The sequence below is a fragment of the Toxotes jaculatrix genome, chromosome 21, assembly GCF_017976425.1.
Source record: "Toxotes jaculatrix isolate fToxJac2 chromosome 21, fToxJac2.pri, whole genome shotgun sequence".
Taxonomy (NCBI): Eukaryota; Metazoa; Chordata; class Actinopteri; family Toxotidae; genus Toxotes; species Toxotes jaculatrix.
Window position 1 is genome coordinate 4,699,711 of NC_054414.1, and position 19,147 is coordinate 4,718,857.

General features: G+C 42.7%; 2 protein-coding genes across 2 annotated transcripts; one reads left to right on the forward strand and one right to left on the reverse strand.

Annotated features, from left to right (window-relative positions):
* Positions 1–57: 57 nt before the first annotated feature.
* unk (unk zinc finger) lies at positions 58–7,345 on the forward strand. Its single transcript, XM_041067009.1, has 15 exons — positions 58–289; positions 800–1,009; positions 2,226–2,402; positions 2,510–2,640; positions 2,857–2,992; positions 3,103–3,220; positions 3,322–3,406; positions 3,532–3,833; positions 3,993–4,058; positions 4,268–4,451; positions 4,571–4,672; positions 4,777–4,962; positions 5,045–5,226; positions 5,579–5,839; positions 5,964–7,345. Exons 1-15 carry the CDS (start codon positions 141–143, stop codon positions 6,117–6,119), a joined length of 2,445 nt encoding a protein of 814 aa, XP_040922943.1. The 5' UTR covers positions 58–140; the 3' UTR covers positions 6,120–7,345.
* Positions 7,346–7,460: 115 nt separating this feature from the next.
* unc13d (unc-13 homolog D (C. elegans)) lies at positions 7,461–19,011 on the reverse strand. The gene is made up of 34 exons (XM_041067008.1): positions 18,878–19,011; positions 17,889–17,915; positions 17,229–17,285; positions 17,058–17,114; positions 16,869–16,976; positions 16,725–16,784; positions 16,464–16,530; positions 15,692–15,872; positions 15,573–15,617; positions 15,413–15,484; positions 15,263–15,332; positions 15,077–15,181; positions 14,697–14,789; positions 14,497–14,597; positions 14,206–14,323; positions 13,680–13,801; positions 13,496–13,586; positions 13,354–13,410; positions 13,147–13,244; positions 12,839–12,890; positions 12,611–12,741; positions 12,203–12,320; positions 11,955–12,107; positions 11,743–11,838; positions 11,446–11,652; positions 11,237–11,311; positions 11,082–11,161; positions 10,823–10,937; positions 9,936–10,007; positions 9,709–9,792; positions 9,504–9,624; positions 9,299–9,422; positions 8,938–9,158; positions 7,461–8,119 (listed from the first exon to the last, which is right to left on the reverse strand). Exons 1-34 carry the CDS (start codon positions 18,908–18,910, stop codon positions 8,007–8,009), a joined length of 3,324 nt encoding a protein of 1,107 aa, XP_040922942.1. The 5' UTR covers positions 18,911–19,011; the 3' UTR covers positions 7,461–8,006.
* Positions 19,012–19,147: the final 136 nt, after the last annotated feature.

The following is a 19,147-nucleotide window of genomic DNA, read 5'->3' on the forward strand; positions in this document are numbered from 1 at the left end:
CCTAGTTGTTCCTTTGCTACTACTTCCTCCTGCCTTGCGCAAGCTCACATCGTTGTAGAATGCGGATTTCGAAGCTAATAAGAATAGCTAGCCAGTAAGCTAAAAACAAGGTTCTTGTTGTTAGGCTTTAAACTGGAAAAATGTCTAAAACACACTCACAACCCCCGTCATCTTCGGCAGCGACGAGTACCGGGGGACCCTCCTCGTCCTCATCGTCTTCACCCGCAGGGGGCTCGACATCTCCCGCAACCGTGTTGAACGTACAGCCCGAGAAACCTCAACATTACACGTACGTAGCTAGTTAGCAGGATTAGCTAGCTAAGTGTACACAACCTCACGTGTAGTCGCTTATATCAAACTACAGCTAAATTTTATTGGAAAAAATTGAGTGAGTGATAAATTTAATATTGTTTAAAATGACTGAACCATGCCTATTCAGCGATAATGGGCTTATTCACCGGAGCAGGTCTCGATAAGGAGGCCTAACGTTACTCACTAACAGTGGTCATTTCTTATTAGCTTTGTGGCACATGATAACTCTGGTTCTGTGTTTTTGTGTTTATGTACCACTGACACAAATACATAATGTTAGTTTGGGTAAATTATACAGAAGCCGTTTATGGGAAGAGGATCGTTACAGCTGCAGGGAACAGGATATGGTTAAACAAACAATAATTACTGAATGCAAGTATATGGAATGCACTGTAAATAAATATGTATATGCTCTTGCTTGTGTAAATTGGCCGTGAAAGACAATAACATGTATTTCACTCTCTGTTGTTGCTTCTCTCTTTACCAGATATCTGAAGGAATTCAGAACTGAGCAGTGCCCCCTGTTTGTGCAGCATAAATGTACACAACACAGGCCCTTTTCCTGTTTTCACTGGCACTTCCTGAACCAGCGGCGCCGCAGACCCATCCGCAGACGGGACGGGACGTTCAACTACAGCCCAGATGTTTACTGTACCAAATATGATGAGGGAACAGGCACCTGCCCTGATGGAGACGAGTGAGTGCAACTGAGAAGTCAGTGATGTCCAAGACTGCTTTATATTATGTTTACACTGATTAGCATGGCCCCCAATAGACCCATACTTTGAATGAAGATGAAATGAAGAATTTCTGTGAAAGGCGAAGCGTTGTTGTTACCTTTGCATGTGCATAACTCACCACACTGTGTCTGGGAAGGTGATAGTTGTGACTACACAAAGTTTCGCTTTTTGTACTGGGTCTTTTGTGTGTGTGTAAACAACAGTGGAAAGAAAATACTTGCAGAAGCCACTTCAGCTTTAAATGGTTAAATCTTGCTGGTTTCCAAAGCATTGCTCCTGTCTCATACCTAAAATTTGTAAGCATTTTACATTTAAATCCTGAATTACACAAGTGAACCACCAGAATGTGTAAGACATTGCATGACAAAGGACTTCTTTCAGCTGTTTGAAAGCCAGTGAAGCAGTGATTGAGGATACACCCTGTCCACAATTGTAAATCAGCTTGAACACCTTGGTAGAGTCTGATGCGTAAACTTCACAGTGTTCATTAGCACCTGAACACAGCAGTTCTTCAGCTCGGTGGGTTTCTTTTCCTCTGAGATGTGCTGAGCCGTTATGGTCTTTATGACATGCACAGACAAAACGAATGTAAATGTACAGGATGAAAGCTGATTCAGGGTAAAACTGGGATGTCTTTGATACATGCTAATGAACCACTTTGTGACTTTCTTTGGGAACCGTCCAGACTATTGCCGTTACATTACAGAGAGGTGGAAAGAGCACAGAACCTTTTCTTATAAGTACTACTAAAAAAAATATTCAGAGGGACACAACACATTGAAAAGTACTGTAATGTTTAATAAATACTAGTATGTTAAGATCTGTGCTAATAATCTATATCATTTTGTGCTTGGATCTTTTATACCTTATATCAGCAATCACTCTAGCTCTGCAGTTTAATTTTGATGATTAATTTTGACTGATTAATCGTTCCAGCTAATTGATGCCTCGCTTTTGTCTGTTTTATATAATTATAAATGAAATGTATTTAGGTTTTGAATGCACTCTGGGAGATTGTGCTCTGTATTTTCCATGCATTTTATATACAAAGTGTTTACTCATAATGAAAATAATCAGTAATTGCAGCTGTTCCAGTCTGTGGTTTATACTGAACACTCATTACCTGAAAAGAAATGTACGTCTTTATCTATGTAAATTGTCCGTGTGTTCCAGATGTCCGTTTCTACATCGGACAGCAGGTGACACAGAGCGCAGATACCACCTCCGCTACTATAAAACGGGATCATGTATCCACGAAACCGATGCAAAAGGCCACTGCAGCAAAAACGGCTCCCACTGTGCCTTTGCTCATGGATCACATGACCTACGCAGCCCTGTCTATGATATCAGGTGCCCAGAAGAACGTAACCTAAACAAATATCCACCTTTTTTTTGGTCTTCATATGATTTCTGTATGCGTATCTCTGCTGAGTCTCTTTATGCTGTGAATTTTACAGAGAAGTGCAGGTGATGGAGTCTCAGGGAGGCTCGGGCGCCTCAGAGGGAGGTGGAGGAGACGGGCAGTCAGGACAGGCAGCAAGTACTGCCCTCATAGAGAAGATCCTGAGTGAGGAACCACGCTGGCAAGGTAAATCTGTGTGACAGCACATTACACAACGGCTACATTGATCCGCTGTGTTTCTAGATGGAATAATAACTTAATGAAAGTCCCACAACTGGTATTTCTTAAAACTAGAATGGTGAAACTATGATTAGTTTACTACTGTGGAAAAAAACATCAAATATAATCCATAATACACATAATGATGCTTTTAATTTTTTGTGTTTGTTTTAACTCTTTCAGATAACAACTACGTGTTGTCGCACTATAAGACAGAGCTCTGTAAGAAACCACCTCGTCTGTGCCGTCAAGGTTATGCCTGTCCATATTACCATAACAGCAAAGACAGGAGGCGCAGCCCGCACAAGCACAAGTACAGGTGCTCTGTTACATCATGTAAAAAGAAGAGAGCTAAAGATAATGATTTAATTTTTTTTGCTCGATTGTGATTGTGTGTAAGAAAATTGTCATTTGTTCCTGCTGCTACAGGGCGTTGCCGTGTCCGGCTGTTAAACAGAGCGAGGAATGGGGAGATCCCAGTAAATGTGAGGGAGCAGAGGGATGTCAGTATTGTCACACAAGAACAGAACAACAGTTCCATCCAGAGGTTTGTCTGTTTCAGCAGATATCCTGTACAGTCTAGACCAGAAGTCACAGGAGATGAATATATGAGTTATATTTTTCTTTGTTTGTTTATTTTTGTCACAGATTTATAAATCCACAAAGTGTAATGACATGCAGCAGTGCGGCAGCTGTCCCAGAGGGCCCTTCTGTGCCTTTGCTCATGTTGAAAGTAAGTCCCCTCAGTACGTCTCTCTAAGCACATCTCCACGACAATCTAATGATCCAGTCCATGATTTAATTTTGTATTTTTTTTTTATTTTTTTATTTTTTTATTTTTTTTTAAACCAACTCCAGAGCCCTTAGTTCTTGAAGAACCATCGTTCCCCACCCCCAGCTCCCCTCCGCCCCCCAGACCTCCAGACCCTCTCCCTACCCAGGAGGCCTCTTCAAGTCCCAGCGGACACAGCATGGGACCAGGGTCCGGTTCTGTTTCAGACCTCTTTTCACCATCTGCAGGGCCATGTGTAGCGGAGCAGGGGCTGCTGGGTAGCGTCGTGTCCTTGTGTGAGGACATGAGCGGTGGAGCTGAGCCTTTGTCGCCTTGGGCAGGAGAAGGAGGGTACGGCAGGGCACCTGGATTCGAGAGGGAGGATCAGGTGAGAAGGACAGATAATGGAAGAAGAGGAACACAGTTATTACAGGACATTAATAAATGAAACAAAAGGATCACGCTGGAAAAAATTGCCGTGTCCACCTGTGTGCCATGTTTCCATCATTGCTGATTGTCGTCATTCTTGTTTGTGGTTTGTGGTCAGGCCAAGCAAAGGAGTTTTGCTCTAGAGCAGCGCAGCAGAGAATTGGCCTCAGCACAGAGCAAACAGGTACAGTTACAACCCTGAACTCAAGATGTTGTTGTTGTTTTTTTTATCATTTGGAGACAGTTTAAAATTCTGCATACTGTCAGCAGTGTCCACATATTTTCTTCAGGAGGCATATGTTACTTGTCAGCAGTGTAAACTTGCTGCAAGGACACAATAAAATAACACCTGTTTTTGCTTTTTTTCCTAAAAAGAATTCTTTTTTCTTTCAGGACTTGTTGGTGTTTTTGCCGGTGGGCAGCCCTTTGAGTCTGTCCTCCAGCATCCCCTCCAGTCTGGCTGCCACCCCGCCCAGCCCCGCCCCTCTCGGACCCCCGGGATGTGGCATCTCCTCAGGCATGAATGCTAACGCCCTGCCATTTTACCCCACCAGTGAGACTGTGGAGTCAGTTGTTGGTAGGTCAGGGTGTGCAAAATTCTGGATCGTCACTTCAAACAGTAGCGGCAATTAAAAAAAAAAAAAAGCAAAATAACAAATTACACGCATCTAAAATCTGGTCTGGTTCGTATTACAGAGTCTGCTCTGGATGATCTTGACCTGAATGATTTTGGTGTGTCAGCGTTGGAGAGGAGGTTGGAGGGCAGCTCTGCTCTGCCCAGTGTGGGAATTATGCTGGGTATGTCAAAGACACAACTCAGAGAATGACACATGAACACTGTCTGACATTATGAATGCACACATGTAAATAACTCCTAATTATTTGTCTCTTTGCCTCTGTAGGTGGCAGCCAGCTTCAGAGTTCTGCCCCGGTCAATATCCCAGGATCTTTTAGCAGCTCTGCTCCTTTCAGCTCCCCTTCACCGTCTCCTCCAATCAGGCCGCACGCATCACCGTTCTTTTCTGCTCACCTGTCGCAACCTGGCCAATCAGAGAGCACCTTCTTAGGGCCGTCTCATAGCTCTTTAGGTTCGTGGAATTTGATTCAAGACATCAAAGTGTTGTAGTGAGTGAGAACATGATTTTCCTAAGTTTCTTCTTCTGCGTGTAGGTCTGAATGGTATGAGCACTAACATCTGGGAGCACTTTCCATCAGGCCAGGGTTCCCCTGGTACACCCCCCACCCTGCTGCCCTCTGGCCCCTGTGCAGAGAGTGCCAGGCTCAAACAGGAGCTGGAGGAAGCTCATAGGACCCTGAAGCAGTGGGGTCACAGTTGGAGACACACAGCTCAGGTAGGTAGGTAGTGGGGCATGTGTGCATGCATGTCTGACATGACATGGAGTGCGTTTTACATGCGCACTAGCATGAGTGTTTGCACATGTAAACATCTTGTCCGGGTTTCTGAACATTCTTTGCTGGTACAGAACAGAGTGGCTGAGTATTGAGGAATTAAGACACAGCAGCAAACAGATGATCAGAAACCTGGATACTGTTATGATCATGCATGCCATACCCTGACTATGACAGGAGTCACAAGCATAATTTTAATGTGCATATAAACATACTTGTGGCCGAGTTCGTGTTGACCTGCATGGACAGTGATTGATTTTTCTTTTTCTGTGTTCTGGCTACGTTCTCCTGTAGTCGTGGGCTGCACTAAAGGCAGATGCAGAGGAGTCTCGGGCCCACGCAGCACGATTAGCCATGGAGGCAGAGAGAGCCAGGCAGGCTGAGGAGGAGGCGCAGAGACAGGTTAATCTCCTGCAGGAGGCACTGGAGAGCTTAAGGAGCGGAGACAACCCCCATCTAGCACTGCACCAACTCCAGCTACTACACAGACTGCCCCTGGAGTCAGTCCTCAGTTTGCAGGCTCAGCTCTGTAGCTGCTTACATGCAGTAGAACAGGTAGGACCACACACTTATGCTTTTCATGCACCTGAGACAACCCGCTCTGGCAAAGCAAACCTCGTAAAGTCCCAAAACGGTGTGTAGTCTGACGTATTTTTCTGTCCATTCCATGTTTGCCCAGGTGGTGTACAGGAAGCAGAGACAGTGCTGTGTGACGTGTGGAGAGCCGGGCTCAGTGTCCCTGCCCTGTGGCCATGGACTACAGTGTGAGAACTGCTCCACCTCTACCGAGTGCCCGCTCTGCCCTGAACAGACCCTGGAGCAACAGCTGTCCTGACCCCACAGCCCAGTCGGACCATCGCAGATTACAGACCGGTCAGTCCTGATTCCGCAGATACCAGCCTTGGATCTCAGCCGCCATTGAGAATTATGTCGAGGTCGTTTTATAACGTGGTAACAACACAAGCACTGATCTGGTTTTGTATTTTTAAGATGACGTTTACTGATAAATGACCAGCTTTAGTGAGCGCCGGTCACTAAGTGAAAGCTGTTAATGTGGAATTTAGGATTTAGATAATAATAATTTTTCCATTGTTACCCATGGAACACCAGTACATTTTACTAGTTATTGCTTTTGACCAGAAACACTGTTCTTTACCCCTGTTTTTGATTTGTGAAAGTAACTTAAAGACCTGCTGTTTAATTCTTCGCTAACCCTAACTATGAAACATTTACATATATAGTTCTAAATCCTATTTTGAAATATTTTAAAGCATAAGCTCACCCTAAGGGAAACATATCTGAGTGTTATCGCTCCATCTGGATAGTTTCAGTGTGACTTGCTGAGGTTTAAAGATGTAACTTCAACAAAGGTCAAAGGCATTTGTTTGTATTTTGTCACTCATATTGATGTTGAACAGTTTGGTCTCTCTCCAGAAATTGAGACAGTTACTCATAATTCACAGCTCAGAGTATTTTCTACCAAAGCACAGCCACTAACTGTAAATGCAATAGATGGATGAAGTATATCAGTACGTATGGATTAGACAGATATGCTTCGTGACAACATAGACGTGAATGTGAAACTACTCTGCTCTTCTTGGCTGAGGTGTAAAACTAAGCTGGGCTTGGTGGTTCACTCTGCTGTGTGTTTACATCTTATTAAGGGCATCATGAGTAACTGTGCGGTAATTTCTGGAGGACGAGGCTGATTTACAGCAAAGAACTCGAAACTGTCTAAATGGGTGGATGATATGCCAGATTTAGCAGATTTTTAATTTTGATTTCTGACGAGCTGTCTTTACAAAATCCACAGGTCTGACTGAAAATGTTTAAAGGGCATATTTAGTTTCATCCAGACAATAATCCTATATTGCTACAGCCAAAAGGGGGCCATCATACCAGTCTGCTGGTAGCGCTTGTCTAGATTATAATGAATTTGTTGTTTAATTTTGATTTCCTTTTTTTAAAATGTATTTATTTTTTTTATTTTGATTGCTTTTTTTTTAGCAAAAGAAACTGTTGAATAATGACAAAGTATTTAAAAATGTAGTACTATTTGTTTCAATTTCCGACAGATGGCCTCTGTTAAAGCTCTCAGGTTTTCTCTAATGTTCTTCTACATAAACTGGAAGAGGAAAGCATGTTAATACAATCAAGGCAAATGTACTCAGTCAACTTGTGTAGTCTTTGAAATTACATATTTTTTTAATTTTTACTTTTTCATGTTAACTCAAACATACACATTCTTCTTTTTCTTTTTTTTCTTGTTCAAACCGGCCCTTTTGCTGTGTTTAAAATCAATGTGTGACAGAATTCTCTGCCAAAATCTTAACATTTTTCATTTAGTAATCTTTGACATTTCACAGTGTGTCTAATGTAGTCTAACATATATATATTTTATATATATATATATATATATATGCACATATAGTTATGTGATGTCATACTTATCTCTTGCACTGATTAGACAAAGCATCAGGAAGCAGACAGATGTGTACAAGTGTGTAAAGTTTAAATGCAGGTGTGAACATGTTCATGATCACTGTGATGGTCTCTGGTTTAAAAAAACAAAACAAAAACAAAACAAAAAACCCATGCTCAGCCACACACAACTCATCCAACACCAGTGTTTCCTTCTGAATGGATTTTTCTTTGTTTTTTGGTACAGATCATTAAAACAAATTGTATATTTTTGGAGGAAGAACTTGTCTCTGTATGTTTACTACTGTTGAATCCCTTCCTGAGACTGTTTCTCTCTCTGTCGTCGCTTCTTCACGAAGGCCTGGGCCTCCCGTTCTCCTTTCCTGGACTCCAGTAGCCGCAGAATGCTGTCCTCTGGAAAATGTACACAAAGAAACAAATGAACATTTGCTAATGTTATTTTAAAGGATGGCATATTTTCGTGCCAGTATAACATGTCCATATTGGGGAAAAACAAAGTTTACAGTTCAAGGAAACCCATGTACATTTTAACCCCACAAGGGGGCATTCATTTTATACTGGGCATGAATTTGCCACCAGATTCCATAAACGAACTGACCAAGTACAAATAAATTATTGATGACCTGAAATGCATCCTGATAATAAGCTGATAATAACAACTGATATCTAAGTTTTAATGGAGAGGCCTGCTGTTAATCAGCTAAAAGCTTGGCACTTAAAGCTTCCCTCATTCAGGGCTGGATTATCAACGCAGCAAAATGAACCGTCTGAAGGCCCTGAAGCTCCAGGGTTACTGTGTCTCTACAGGCTTGCCCTAGAAATCATTTTTTTCAGCCACTTAGGGCAAAACATGTTCAAACAGTTGCCCATTTACATTGAGCCACATTCATTGAGAGTCAAACCCAACATTGCTCTGATATTAGCTTTGCTTTGCTCTTCACCAACTCCTGTAAATATCTGACTTTTAAGCTGCTAAACTGGAAATGATGGGAGCAGTGACAGTGAACCAAAACATACATGTTTTGGCGAAACAATGAGCTGAAAGATGCTAAGCTCAGGAATACTGGACGCACTGCAAGAGAGGGGAGTTGACAGGGGCTCAGAAGGTCATTTCTGCCTTAGTACACCCTGACAGGTTAATCTGGCCATGCCTAATTGGAAATAAAAATGAAAACCTGCTTCACTCGTCTGAATCCACCAACAGATCATACCATTGGGTTTAGGATGCATCAGAGGCAGGCGTATCTGAGCAGGGTTGCTGTCTGGCTGTGAGCTGAGTCTGTCTCCTTCCCTTCCTCCGCCAACTCCTGGTATGGCCTTGAGTCCCAGGAAGGCCTCGCCTTCAAAGTCGTCTGTCCTCAAGGTGTCGTGGTCCAGGACGGTCACCACCAGGCAAGCCCCTGAAGCCTGGCACTGATCCAGGGAAACCATACTACGATATAAAAGAGATGAGGGGTGGAGATAAAGAAAATAGAAAAACACCTTGAGGGACTACAGGTTAGCCTGTGAGAGTGAAAACCGAGACCTGAGAAAGAATATCGGCAAATATTCAGGTCCAGACCAACGACTTACAACTCAAAGGCCTCATCAAAAAGGGGGTTGAGATCACAGTTTTTGATCTGAGTGCTGCGAGGTTCTACCTCAGGAAAGATGTGGTTTGGCTCCAGACACAGCTGCACAAATGGATCACTAAAACCTGACAAAAGCATGAGGTCGTCAGGGAAAGGTCGAAAAATAAAGCGCATTTTGTAAAGTGATTGTTCTGCATGTGTCTCACCATTAGAGTCCATTGGTAAGAGGTTGACTGCATTCAGCACCTCAACTCTAAGTTTTTGGTCCGATCTCCTGTAGGATGCGAGGAGGGTGACTGCACCGTATTTCTCTCCACTGTACACGTTCTGTCATGCAGACAGGAGAAACACAAAGTTTGGACAAATGGACTGGGCGTCAGGTTACACATTGACAACATGTGTCTGTCTTACCTGCTCCTTTATTTTCCTGTCAAGGAACTTCTGCACAAGCTCCCGGCTGCTCAGAGAGTTGTGAGTCAGGTGAGCTTTGAGACTCTAACACAGACAAAGAGAGATGTTTTATTGTAAATTGCGTGTTTTCACTGTGCTTTTTCTTTTTGCTCTGAAGGAGAAGCAACAAGAAATCAGACACTTCAAAGAAATGAAAACCTTCCTCTGCTGTGTGGGAAGTTTCTGACCTTGTACTCATCGGAGTGAAGTGTGTTCAGAGGGAGGCCATTTCCCTCTGCATGGAAGCACTGCTCTAAGCACTGAAATACACAGAGCAAAAAACATTTTACGTAACATTAAGCTGCATCTGTCACACTCTGCTCCAGCCCATGGACTCAGTACTTTTCCACTGCCCTGCTCACACCACACCCACTCTCAGTCACTGATCACACACCTGCTCTCACTCACCAATCAGCTCACCTACCAGTATATATTCTCCAGCCTCACACTCACTCAGTGCCAGATTGTTCTCTGCAATGCAAGACTTTCCAGCGTTTACCTGCCTGTCTTCCCGGTACCGACCCTGCCTGAGTACGACCTGCCTGTTTTTCCTGACCCCTGGTAAATTACCTCTGCCTTCTGTTTTGACCACGAGCTCAGCCTGTCTCTCTCTGGACTGTTGGCCTGATTCTGCCTGCCTCCCTGTTACTGAACTTTTGCCTGCCTCGACCAAGCCCCCTGCCCAGCCCTTGAACTGTTTTGTGTGCCAGTTAATAAACCTATTAACTGATCATCAGTTCATTGCCTGTTTTGTACTGCACTTGGGTTCATACTATACCCGTCACAGCATCTGGGTACAGAAATTAATCAAATAAAACAAGACTTAAGACTAAACAACCATGCTAACTGCTCCCTGAGGCTGTGATCAGACACTGTGGTGCACTGAGCTAAACCCGGTCTGAAGTTTGACCCTTAAGACAGTGATTGGATGAGGTTAAACAGTGTAAAGTCACTATGATTAAGGTCAGTATCAGGCAAATGTGTGCAATTTAAAATCAGTTAAAATCAGTGTCTGAGCTGACACGTGTGCCAGTTTACTGTAACAAGGCCGAGGCCCACGTGGCCAAGGACCAACCTGCAGTGTATAAAGCAGTCTCTGGCAGAACACCATGAACCCTTCTTGTTGTGGATGCTGATTAGCCACCTGGTGGAGGATCATCACTGAGTTATTCCACAAAGGAGTCAGGAGGCTGGACATAGGGGAGAAAAACAGTGACACCATTTCATGAGGTGATGTTGAGTTAAGGTCAATGTGTACAAAACATGGAACAATCATGTGTTCACAATGAAAGACAAGAATTGTAACGTGGTGAGGTGAAAATCCAGCCTTGTACCTGTTGAAGTTCTCTTGAACCAGGTTTTCATTCATATACTGCAGCTCTTGCTCCAGGTAGCGCATCAGAGGGGCTGCAGCCTGAAACGGAAAGGAGCCTGGATGTCACACAAACACTACAGGCATCAGCATTAACTGGCAGTGACTGTCACTTACATCCTCTGTGGACTTGGAGGGAATCCGCCGCCTGGTTGACATGCTTCTAACGTGAGTCTCAATGTCGGTATTCAGCTTGAAAGACATCCAGATAGAAGAGGTCATGTTGAAGGTTTTTACGTACATCTATGTCATATATAGGCATTTCTAGATAATCATCCCTTTCCATCCCTGATACTTTGTAGTGAGTCACACCCACAGGTACATACCTTTTTTCCAAGAGTGTCCAAAGCAGAGCGGATCTCTCGGCTGAGGGTGCTCTGGGCTTGCTCAAGCTGTGAGTGCAGCGTGTTCTGGAACTGGCTATCTCCAATGACATTTTGGGTCCGATCTCGAAGCCCTGTCCACCTCAGCTGCGTAGGAAGTCTGGTCAGGACAGACCTTAGGTACTCCAGGTCGTTCACTACTACACACAACTGCAGAGAGAAGGGAGATATGGGATTCTTTTGTATTATGAAGAATTAGAAATATTTCTGATAAAGTCTTTTTTCCCTGTCTGAGCTTACCATATTTATGGCACTGCCATGGTCAGAGTTCTCAGACAGCAACCTGACCCTCTCCTTCAGGATGTGACAGTAGTTCACCACAATCTTACACACATCCTGAAAACACACAGAAGACAAAGACAGACCAGAGTCAACTCCCAGTATTCCCATATTCACACTATTTGACCAGTATAGCACCTCTTTAGAACTACGTTAATGTCCCCATACTGTACCTCAGTCAGTTTGACCATGAGCATAAAGGCTTCCTCGGGGTCCGGCCAGGACAGCTGCTCCCACAGGTGGCAGATGGGCTGGATACACGCCACCAGGTCCACTGCTGAGGAACTGTGTTTGACTGGCACTGAACCAGACTGCAGGGGCTGGAGCTGAGAGGAATTTAAAATATATAATGATATGACTGCTTGTGGATGAAAATAATAATAATAATAATAATGATGATACATCGGAACAGGAGTGTTACCTGGTCCACCTGCACAGCCTTCTCCACCCGGTCTTGTGTTTTGCTGAACACCTCGTTGAGCCAGTAAGGCAGAGCCTCTCTGAAGCCCTCGTGAAAGTTTGTCAGCTCGAGCAATCCCCTGAAACAACAGACAAACTCCTGATCTTCCATCCCATCACGTACATTTTTATTGTTTTTATTAGTAAGGGTGATAATGTATTCCTGAATGTAGTTGTATGTTGTACAGCAGTAACATGGGGTACAGTAATTTATCCCACAGGGGATATGTGGAAAAACTGTGGACTAGCTCAACAAAAGAATACGGGTTAGGTGCCTGAGCTCATGTGACAGAGGTGTGGGGGGGCTACGTCAGACAACGAAGGTTTAGGAACCATTTTTGTAAAGTGTGGCGTGAGTATGATGCTCGACCTTTTCTGTAAGAAAGCCTTGTCTTTGTGGATGTTCTGCAGGCTCTGGTAAACAGGGAACAGGCTGTTGGCTAGAGACTGCTCCATCTGACCCTCCATCAGTGATAAGGTTTCCCTCACTTCTTTCACCAGCTGTGGAGGAGAGGGGAGGAGAGGAGAGGAGAGGAAATGAGGTAAGATGAGAGGAGCACATCAAGTTTGTGAAATTTGCCAAGAAAGAAAGACTTACCAGGGAGTCAAACCTGTGATAGACGACAGTGAACACATCCACTTGCACAGCACTAAATGATGAGGAAAAAAGTTTCATTATTACAAGAGTGAAAAATATCCCTCATGCAATATTTGCTTCAAAGAAACTTTTTGTAAGTCGCGTTGAATTTTCTTGCTCTCTTTTTTTTTTTTTTTTTAACATAATGAGTGCCTCATATTAATTAAAACCAAACACAAGGTCTCTGTGTCTTCTTTGCTTTAAAAATACTTTCACAGCAGACATTTTGACTCACCATAGCAGGTGAGGCACAGATTGTCTCACCTTACCTGACAAATACCCTGTTCCAGACGTCTTTGTTGTGTTTAATGTCTTCCTGCACCTCCCCAATCAACCTGGAGAGGGCGTTCACAATCTCCGGCAGGTCCTGTATGTCAGCAAAGACAACGTGACACGAATACTGTGAAATAAAATGAAGATACCATGGAAACATCGATTCCACGTACTGTGTGAGGGCTTTTTCGTGATGTCTTTACCTTAGTCATTGGCTGATGCAAACCCTTTTTGATGGTGAACCACTCCTGTGTACCTGTCTGAGGGTACAATTTATATCATCAGTAAATAAACACATATTATAAGCATACACTATGTAATGATCTCATTAGTGTGATTGCTGACCTGTATGGCATCGCAGACCTCATCATGCAAGTCAAAATGAGCTGGGTTCAGTTTCTGAAATGCCTGAGTCTTACAGATCTGGACCAAGATTCTGAGAAGAAGCACATTCATGTAGAACTTTAATTACAGCCATGTCAGCCATATCAGCAATTATATAAACATACATAACAGGCTCATGCACTACCTGAGCAGTGTGTGTAGTTTTGGAGTAGCAGTGGGAGTCGGGGGAAAGATGTCTCTGTACTTGGCCACCAGACACAGTCCGTACTGCAGAAAACCATGAAGAGAGTCCCCAAGTTCCTGTTTCTGTTAACAGAGTGCAACGTGTTTCTCAACATTCATCCGTACTTAGATATGATACTCCTGGTTTCTTTTTAAAATACTGGCCGATAAGTTTGTGATAGAGTTGTAGCAGGCAGTGAGCAACAGGGGAGGAAGTATTCAGATCCTTTACCAAAGTGTCAATATCACAGTTTAAAAATACTCAGATATAAGAAGAAGGCCTGAATCTGAAAGGAAAATGATGATTACTGAAACAATAACATGTGTTTGCATCAGTTTATCCCTTTCACTGGTTGAGGTAGAGATCATTTTCAACTGACCTGTAAAACACTGGATATTATAATCTATCACGATGGATCATATTGTACCTCAGAACTGTACTTAAGTGCTGTATTTTCCACCACTCATGGTGAAGTGAGCGTTCATACCTGCTGGTAGGGCAGCTGCTGCTGGTGCCAGTGATATTCTATACTGGTGAGCTGCTGGAACAGCACAGACGAGTCCACCTCTAAGCTCTGATACAGCTTACTGTAAGCCACCCACTTCCTGTCAGGGGTACACACAGCCACAAAGTTACTCAAGCGCAACAGAATGACAACATAGCACACACACACACACACACACATCTCTTGGATTGTGTGGGGCTCTAGAATCTATCGTACTCTTGTACTGTAATCTGCCATAAGTGCTATAAGTTGAGATGTTAATATGCTGCTTACGCCAGGTCCTGAAGAAAAGGGGAGAGGTCGTTCTGAGTAGCATAAAGCTCGAGCAGAATCTGAGCCTCGCCACACAACTCCCCTTTCCACGGGGCAGAGCTCTGAGAGAAACGAAACAAGATGGTGGAATTGAAAGGACAGAAGGAAAAGTAAGAGATTTAAATGCTAAGAGGGACAGAGACAGTGAGTGTCTGCTTTACCTGTTGCTTGGAGATGTAAGCCTCGACAAACTGTTGCAGAATCCCACAGTAGTTGATGTAAGCGCTACGACCAGCACTCAGCGTCCCGTCTCTCTGTCAGTCACACAACACAAGCCTAGTCTCAAAATGATCCCAAACGGCTACATGTCCATACAATGAAAGACATTCATTTCATATTTCATGTCCTACTACACACTTGTTTCTCATACTAGAGCACTGCTATGAAATTTGCATTGCACCATAAAAGAAAAGCACCTGACATTTCAGTTCTGTAGTGCAGTGCATAAATTATTTTTAACAGATGTTCTTATGTATACATGTTGACTATATCTAAAATCCTCACAGTGTTTGAGGATGGATATCAAATTTTTTGTTTTTACTGCTTTATGAATGAACTTGAGATTCAGGTGACACTGGCCGCGATCGGGATACGTCTCTGTTCTGGGCTGCAGGTTGTACCAGTTATCTTCAGTGCAGTGGAGGTCCTGAAGTAAGATGGTACAAATCTGTATTAGACTGGCAAGAGAGTTAACAAAAAAATAGCTGATAAAAAAGAAATTTACTACCTGTAGTTTTAGGACAACGTTTCCCAAAAAGTCATCTGTGCCTTTCTCCTTTTTGGCCTCCTTGATCATCCTAAACAGGTACAATCAGAAATGTTCACCAGCCCTGTTTGGTTAACTGTTTGTGTATGAGTCACAGAGAGAGTGTAATACCTTCTTAAACTATTAAAATTGGTTTTGATCTCCTCTAGTTTCTGAGAGAGTGACACCTCTTCGTCCTTGTCCCTGAAACAGAAGTATCACAATAATGGTGAATGTAATGAATAAGATTATCTTAACGCTGAAAAAGCAGAGCTGTGTGTGTTTTTCTCACCACATCTCGAGGTGGAAGCTGGCACCAGAAATGTCTCCAAACTCTCTGAAAACATTAAGAAATGATAAGTAAAGCAAATATTCAATCTGATTCGGAAATCAGCGTGACTTCAGACTCACAGTATGAAGGTTTGGTTCCAGATGGGGTTCAGGGTCTGCTTTTTTATGTCTGTCTGGTAAATTTTGTCACCCGATACAGCGTCCTTTACAACCGCTTTACTGGGTTTGGCTCTGGACAGGCGTGTCCGATTCTCTTCTTCGTCCTCCAGTATGGTCAGCATGCAGTATGGGTCACTGAAACCTGTTCAAAACACACCAGAGTTCCACAGTAGATATAATACGTCATGGAGCATGGTGACAGGTTACATGACATTATTCCAGACACAGTATGAGACTCCTCCACGAGGAGGCATAACTAAATTCAAAGACCACACATCGTTGACAAGAAGTGAAAGTGAGGGATGAAATGCCCACACAAGAGTAGAAAGTCACCTAAAATGCACGCTAAATGCAAATTACAGCATGCTAAAATGCTCAAAGCGATAATGTTAACATGGTGATGCATGCTAAACTAAAATGTTCACAATTTTAGTTTAGCACGTTAGCATTCTAGTATTTGCATGCAGGCTAATCATCCTTACTTTTGCAGGTATCTAGTGATAAACCAAAGTATTGGACAAACTACCAAATTTCAGGACGGACCATCAACTAGTTGTTAACATATTTCACACTTGCTCAAAGCTGTGGATGAACCAACCAATCAACTGACTGAAACTGCCATCACTACGCATACTGCTAGTGTGGTGAAAAAGTGTTAAATTCAATTAAAATGAATACCAGTCACCACTTCATAGTCAGCTGTCTGGTCCTCAGGGGTAACACAAGCACTCACCACTGACATCTTTTCCCAGGATTCCCTTTGCTTCCTTTACAGTGGCCATCAGGCAGTATACTGGGGGCTGTAAGAATCAGTTATGACAGTCATTTCAATACTTTGGTACTAATAAATTAACCTACAGTTAACATGCAGATGATATAATTTCTGCCACTGTTCACTGGAAGGCGGTGGAATAAGATTCTTGGTATGAGTACTATAAATAGATATTAGGGGGTCTCTAAAGATGGAACAAACATGCTGGCTTCCTTTTCTCACCTCTGTGCTCTGTGCTTTCTCCATCAGACTGCTGTGCTCTGACTCTGTCATACCGAAAGCCTGGTAGACGGGACAGTAACCAGTCATACACCAACAAATTACTGGAATTATGGGTTATGTTACGTGTGAAGCGGTGGGGTTTACCTCCTTGATGTAGTGGTGAAGCTGGCTATCTGTGAAGACCTCAGCTGACGACGGTTTACCCATCTTATGAGCGATGGTGTACAACAGCTCCTTATACAGAGGCTTCAGCTTTAAATAGAAATACTCAGTGAGAACTTGCTTGGGGAAAAAAAAAGTTTTATGTGAAGCGCAGTGCATGAATGATGATACCTCCATCTCCTTGTGTCTACGTGCTTTCTCCTCTGGGTTCTCATCTTCCTTAAAATCCTAAAGGAGACAAAAAATACATCTTATGCGTGATTCTGTTTAATACACGTGGTAAATAAAGATGTCTGTAGGTTAGACTTCAGGTGTTTTTGAAGGTCATGCAGTGTTGCCTACCCTCCTGTCTCGCAATTTCCTCGTCAACCCCAGTTTACGTACGTGGCCGGGTGAAAACTGACAAGAGAAGGGCAAAAAAACAATTTTAGATTTTGCAGGTTGTTGCCCATTTACTACAAATCGTGAACACTTCATATTACTGTTGACTATTTTCCAAATAATGCTTAAGTGTGAGTGTATTTGAAAATGTTCTGAACAGCCATTGGTTTCCATGTATAAAAATTTGTTCATAAATTTTGAGTTTGAACAAATAGAACTGTGGTTTTGTAAAGTAAAGGGATTTTCATGAAGTGAACTGTGAAATGAAAAGTTAAAATAAGTGCAGCAAAGGCTGAGACACTGTGTCTTTTAATGCCCAGCTCCAGAAATGCTTTATACTCTTATATTTTCTATGATGCCACTCAGTAAAGTATTTTTGGTAGACTCCGGTTAATGCTCATGTCTTTCAAACTCAAAACTCTTATTTTATAACCATTAGATGAGTGTCCATGAATCAATGAAACCAATGGCTCAGTGTTAAGTATTAAAAACAAAGAGCTAAAACTTGTGCTGTTTTGGTCCATTAAGACAAATCTTCTGTAAGAAACAGAGAAGAAATAATATTTTGAAATGCATGGCTACTGTCAGCAGGCAGTAGCTACTGCAGCTGTTGTGCTTTACCTGTCTGGATCTTGCCAAGCCTTGTTCCTGGAAAACAGAGGACATATGTGCAAAATGTTTAAATACAGGGACTCTAATAATGATGTCAATGTAAATAGTTCAATCAAATAAAGCCAAAACAAACAGGTAATAAAAACCAGTCTCATCTCACTGTCAGCTTTTACAGTTGTACACAGACCCCTTCACTGGCAAAAAAAGAAAAGAAAAAAAAAGATGTCTGCAGGCTCAAGAAACACTTGTGCTTTTGATTTCTGATGTGGCCTGCCTCTGTAAGGGACTTCCTCTATTTCTGATCATGAAACAGACTTTGAAGCAACAATCCATTAAATATTCAGACCAGGAAAATCACCCGAAACTGAATCACTAATGACTAACCCTAAAAATAAGCATGCAAATAAATCCGTACCAAACTGCAACAAACAAACCCATACACCCACAACTGTTTTCATCCGTGTTTTTGCATATGGAAGGGACGTTACCGACCTCTGAAAAGACACAGTGTGTCCAAAACAATCTCAATGAACCTTACAGATAGCAGACTGTCATCCACATGTGCTTAATGCCAACAACTGCAGCATACGCAGAAACAGAAGTGTCTTCACGCATTCAAAAACAATTATGAACAATCATGAGTCATAGTCACAGTCTTCTGAAATAGTCCTTTGGACAACATGACTCAGTGCTTGGGTGCCAATTTTAAGCGCCGCTGTAACTCATCTGACAATGTTAGGACTGGGAAATTCTTTCAGGTTTCACAAAGGAAATAATAAAAACCTCAAAAGCCTTAAAAATCTGTGTGGAAAAGATTAAAACAAAACTTAAAGAAAGAGAAAGTACAAAAGTAGAGCTCTTTGACAGTATCATCCATTTGGTTATCTCCACATTGCTAAGAACACTTGGTGGTTTGTAACTAACAGACAGCCAGTATTAAAGTATTATATAGAACATATCATAGATGACAATATGCTCAAGAGCATTGTAGTCCATACCTGGTCATGTGCTTGCAGTAGTTTGTCTCCCATGCTGGTGGGCTCGCTTTGACTTGACGTAATGATGCTGATAGCTGACAACCAGACTCCTGCCTGGTAAACTGGTGTGCTCTGTGTCAGTGATATAGGGAAGCTGCGTGTGCAATGTATTTCGATGAACTATCGCACAGCAGCCGGAAGTCATCACTTCCTGTGGCAAGTGGTAACACTAACTGTGACTGAGTTATGAGTTTTTCTTCATCTAGTGGCCTGTCTTGTGCCTGCATGTGA

Bases quoted from the DNA above. Each gene is read 5' to 3' on its own strand.
- unk (XM_041067009.1), top strand. From the start codon at position 141: ATGTCTAAAACACACTCACAACCCCCGTCATCTTCGGCAGCGACGAGT. The intron at 3,221-3,321 runs GTTTGTCTGTTT...TTTTTGTCACAG, and splicing joins AACAACAGTTCCATCCAGAG to ATTTATAAATCCACAAAGTG. The intron at 4,452-4,570 runs GTAGGTCAGGGT...TTCGTATTACAG, and splicing joins GACTGTGGAGTCAGTTGTTG to AGTCTGCTCTGGATGATCTT.
- unc13d (XM_041067008.1), bottom strand. From the start codon at position 18,910: ATGGGAGACAAACTACTGCAAGCACATGACCAG. The intron at 12,108-12,202 runs GTAACACTCCTG...AATTCCTCTCAG, and splicing joins AGGCTGTGCAGGTGGACCAG to CTCCAGCCCCTGCAGTCTGG. The intron at 11,162-11,236 runs GTAAGTGACAGT...TTTCCGTTTCAG, and splicing joins CCTCCAAGTCCACAGAGGAT to GCTGCAGCCCCTCTGATGCG.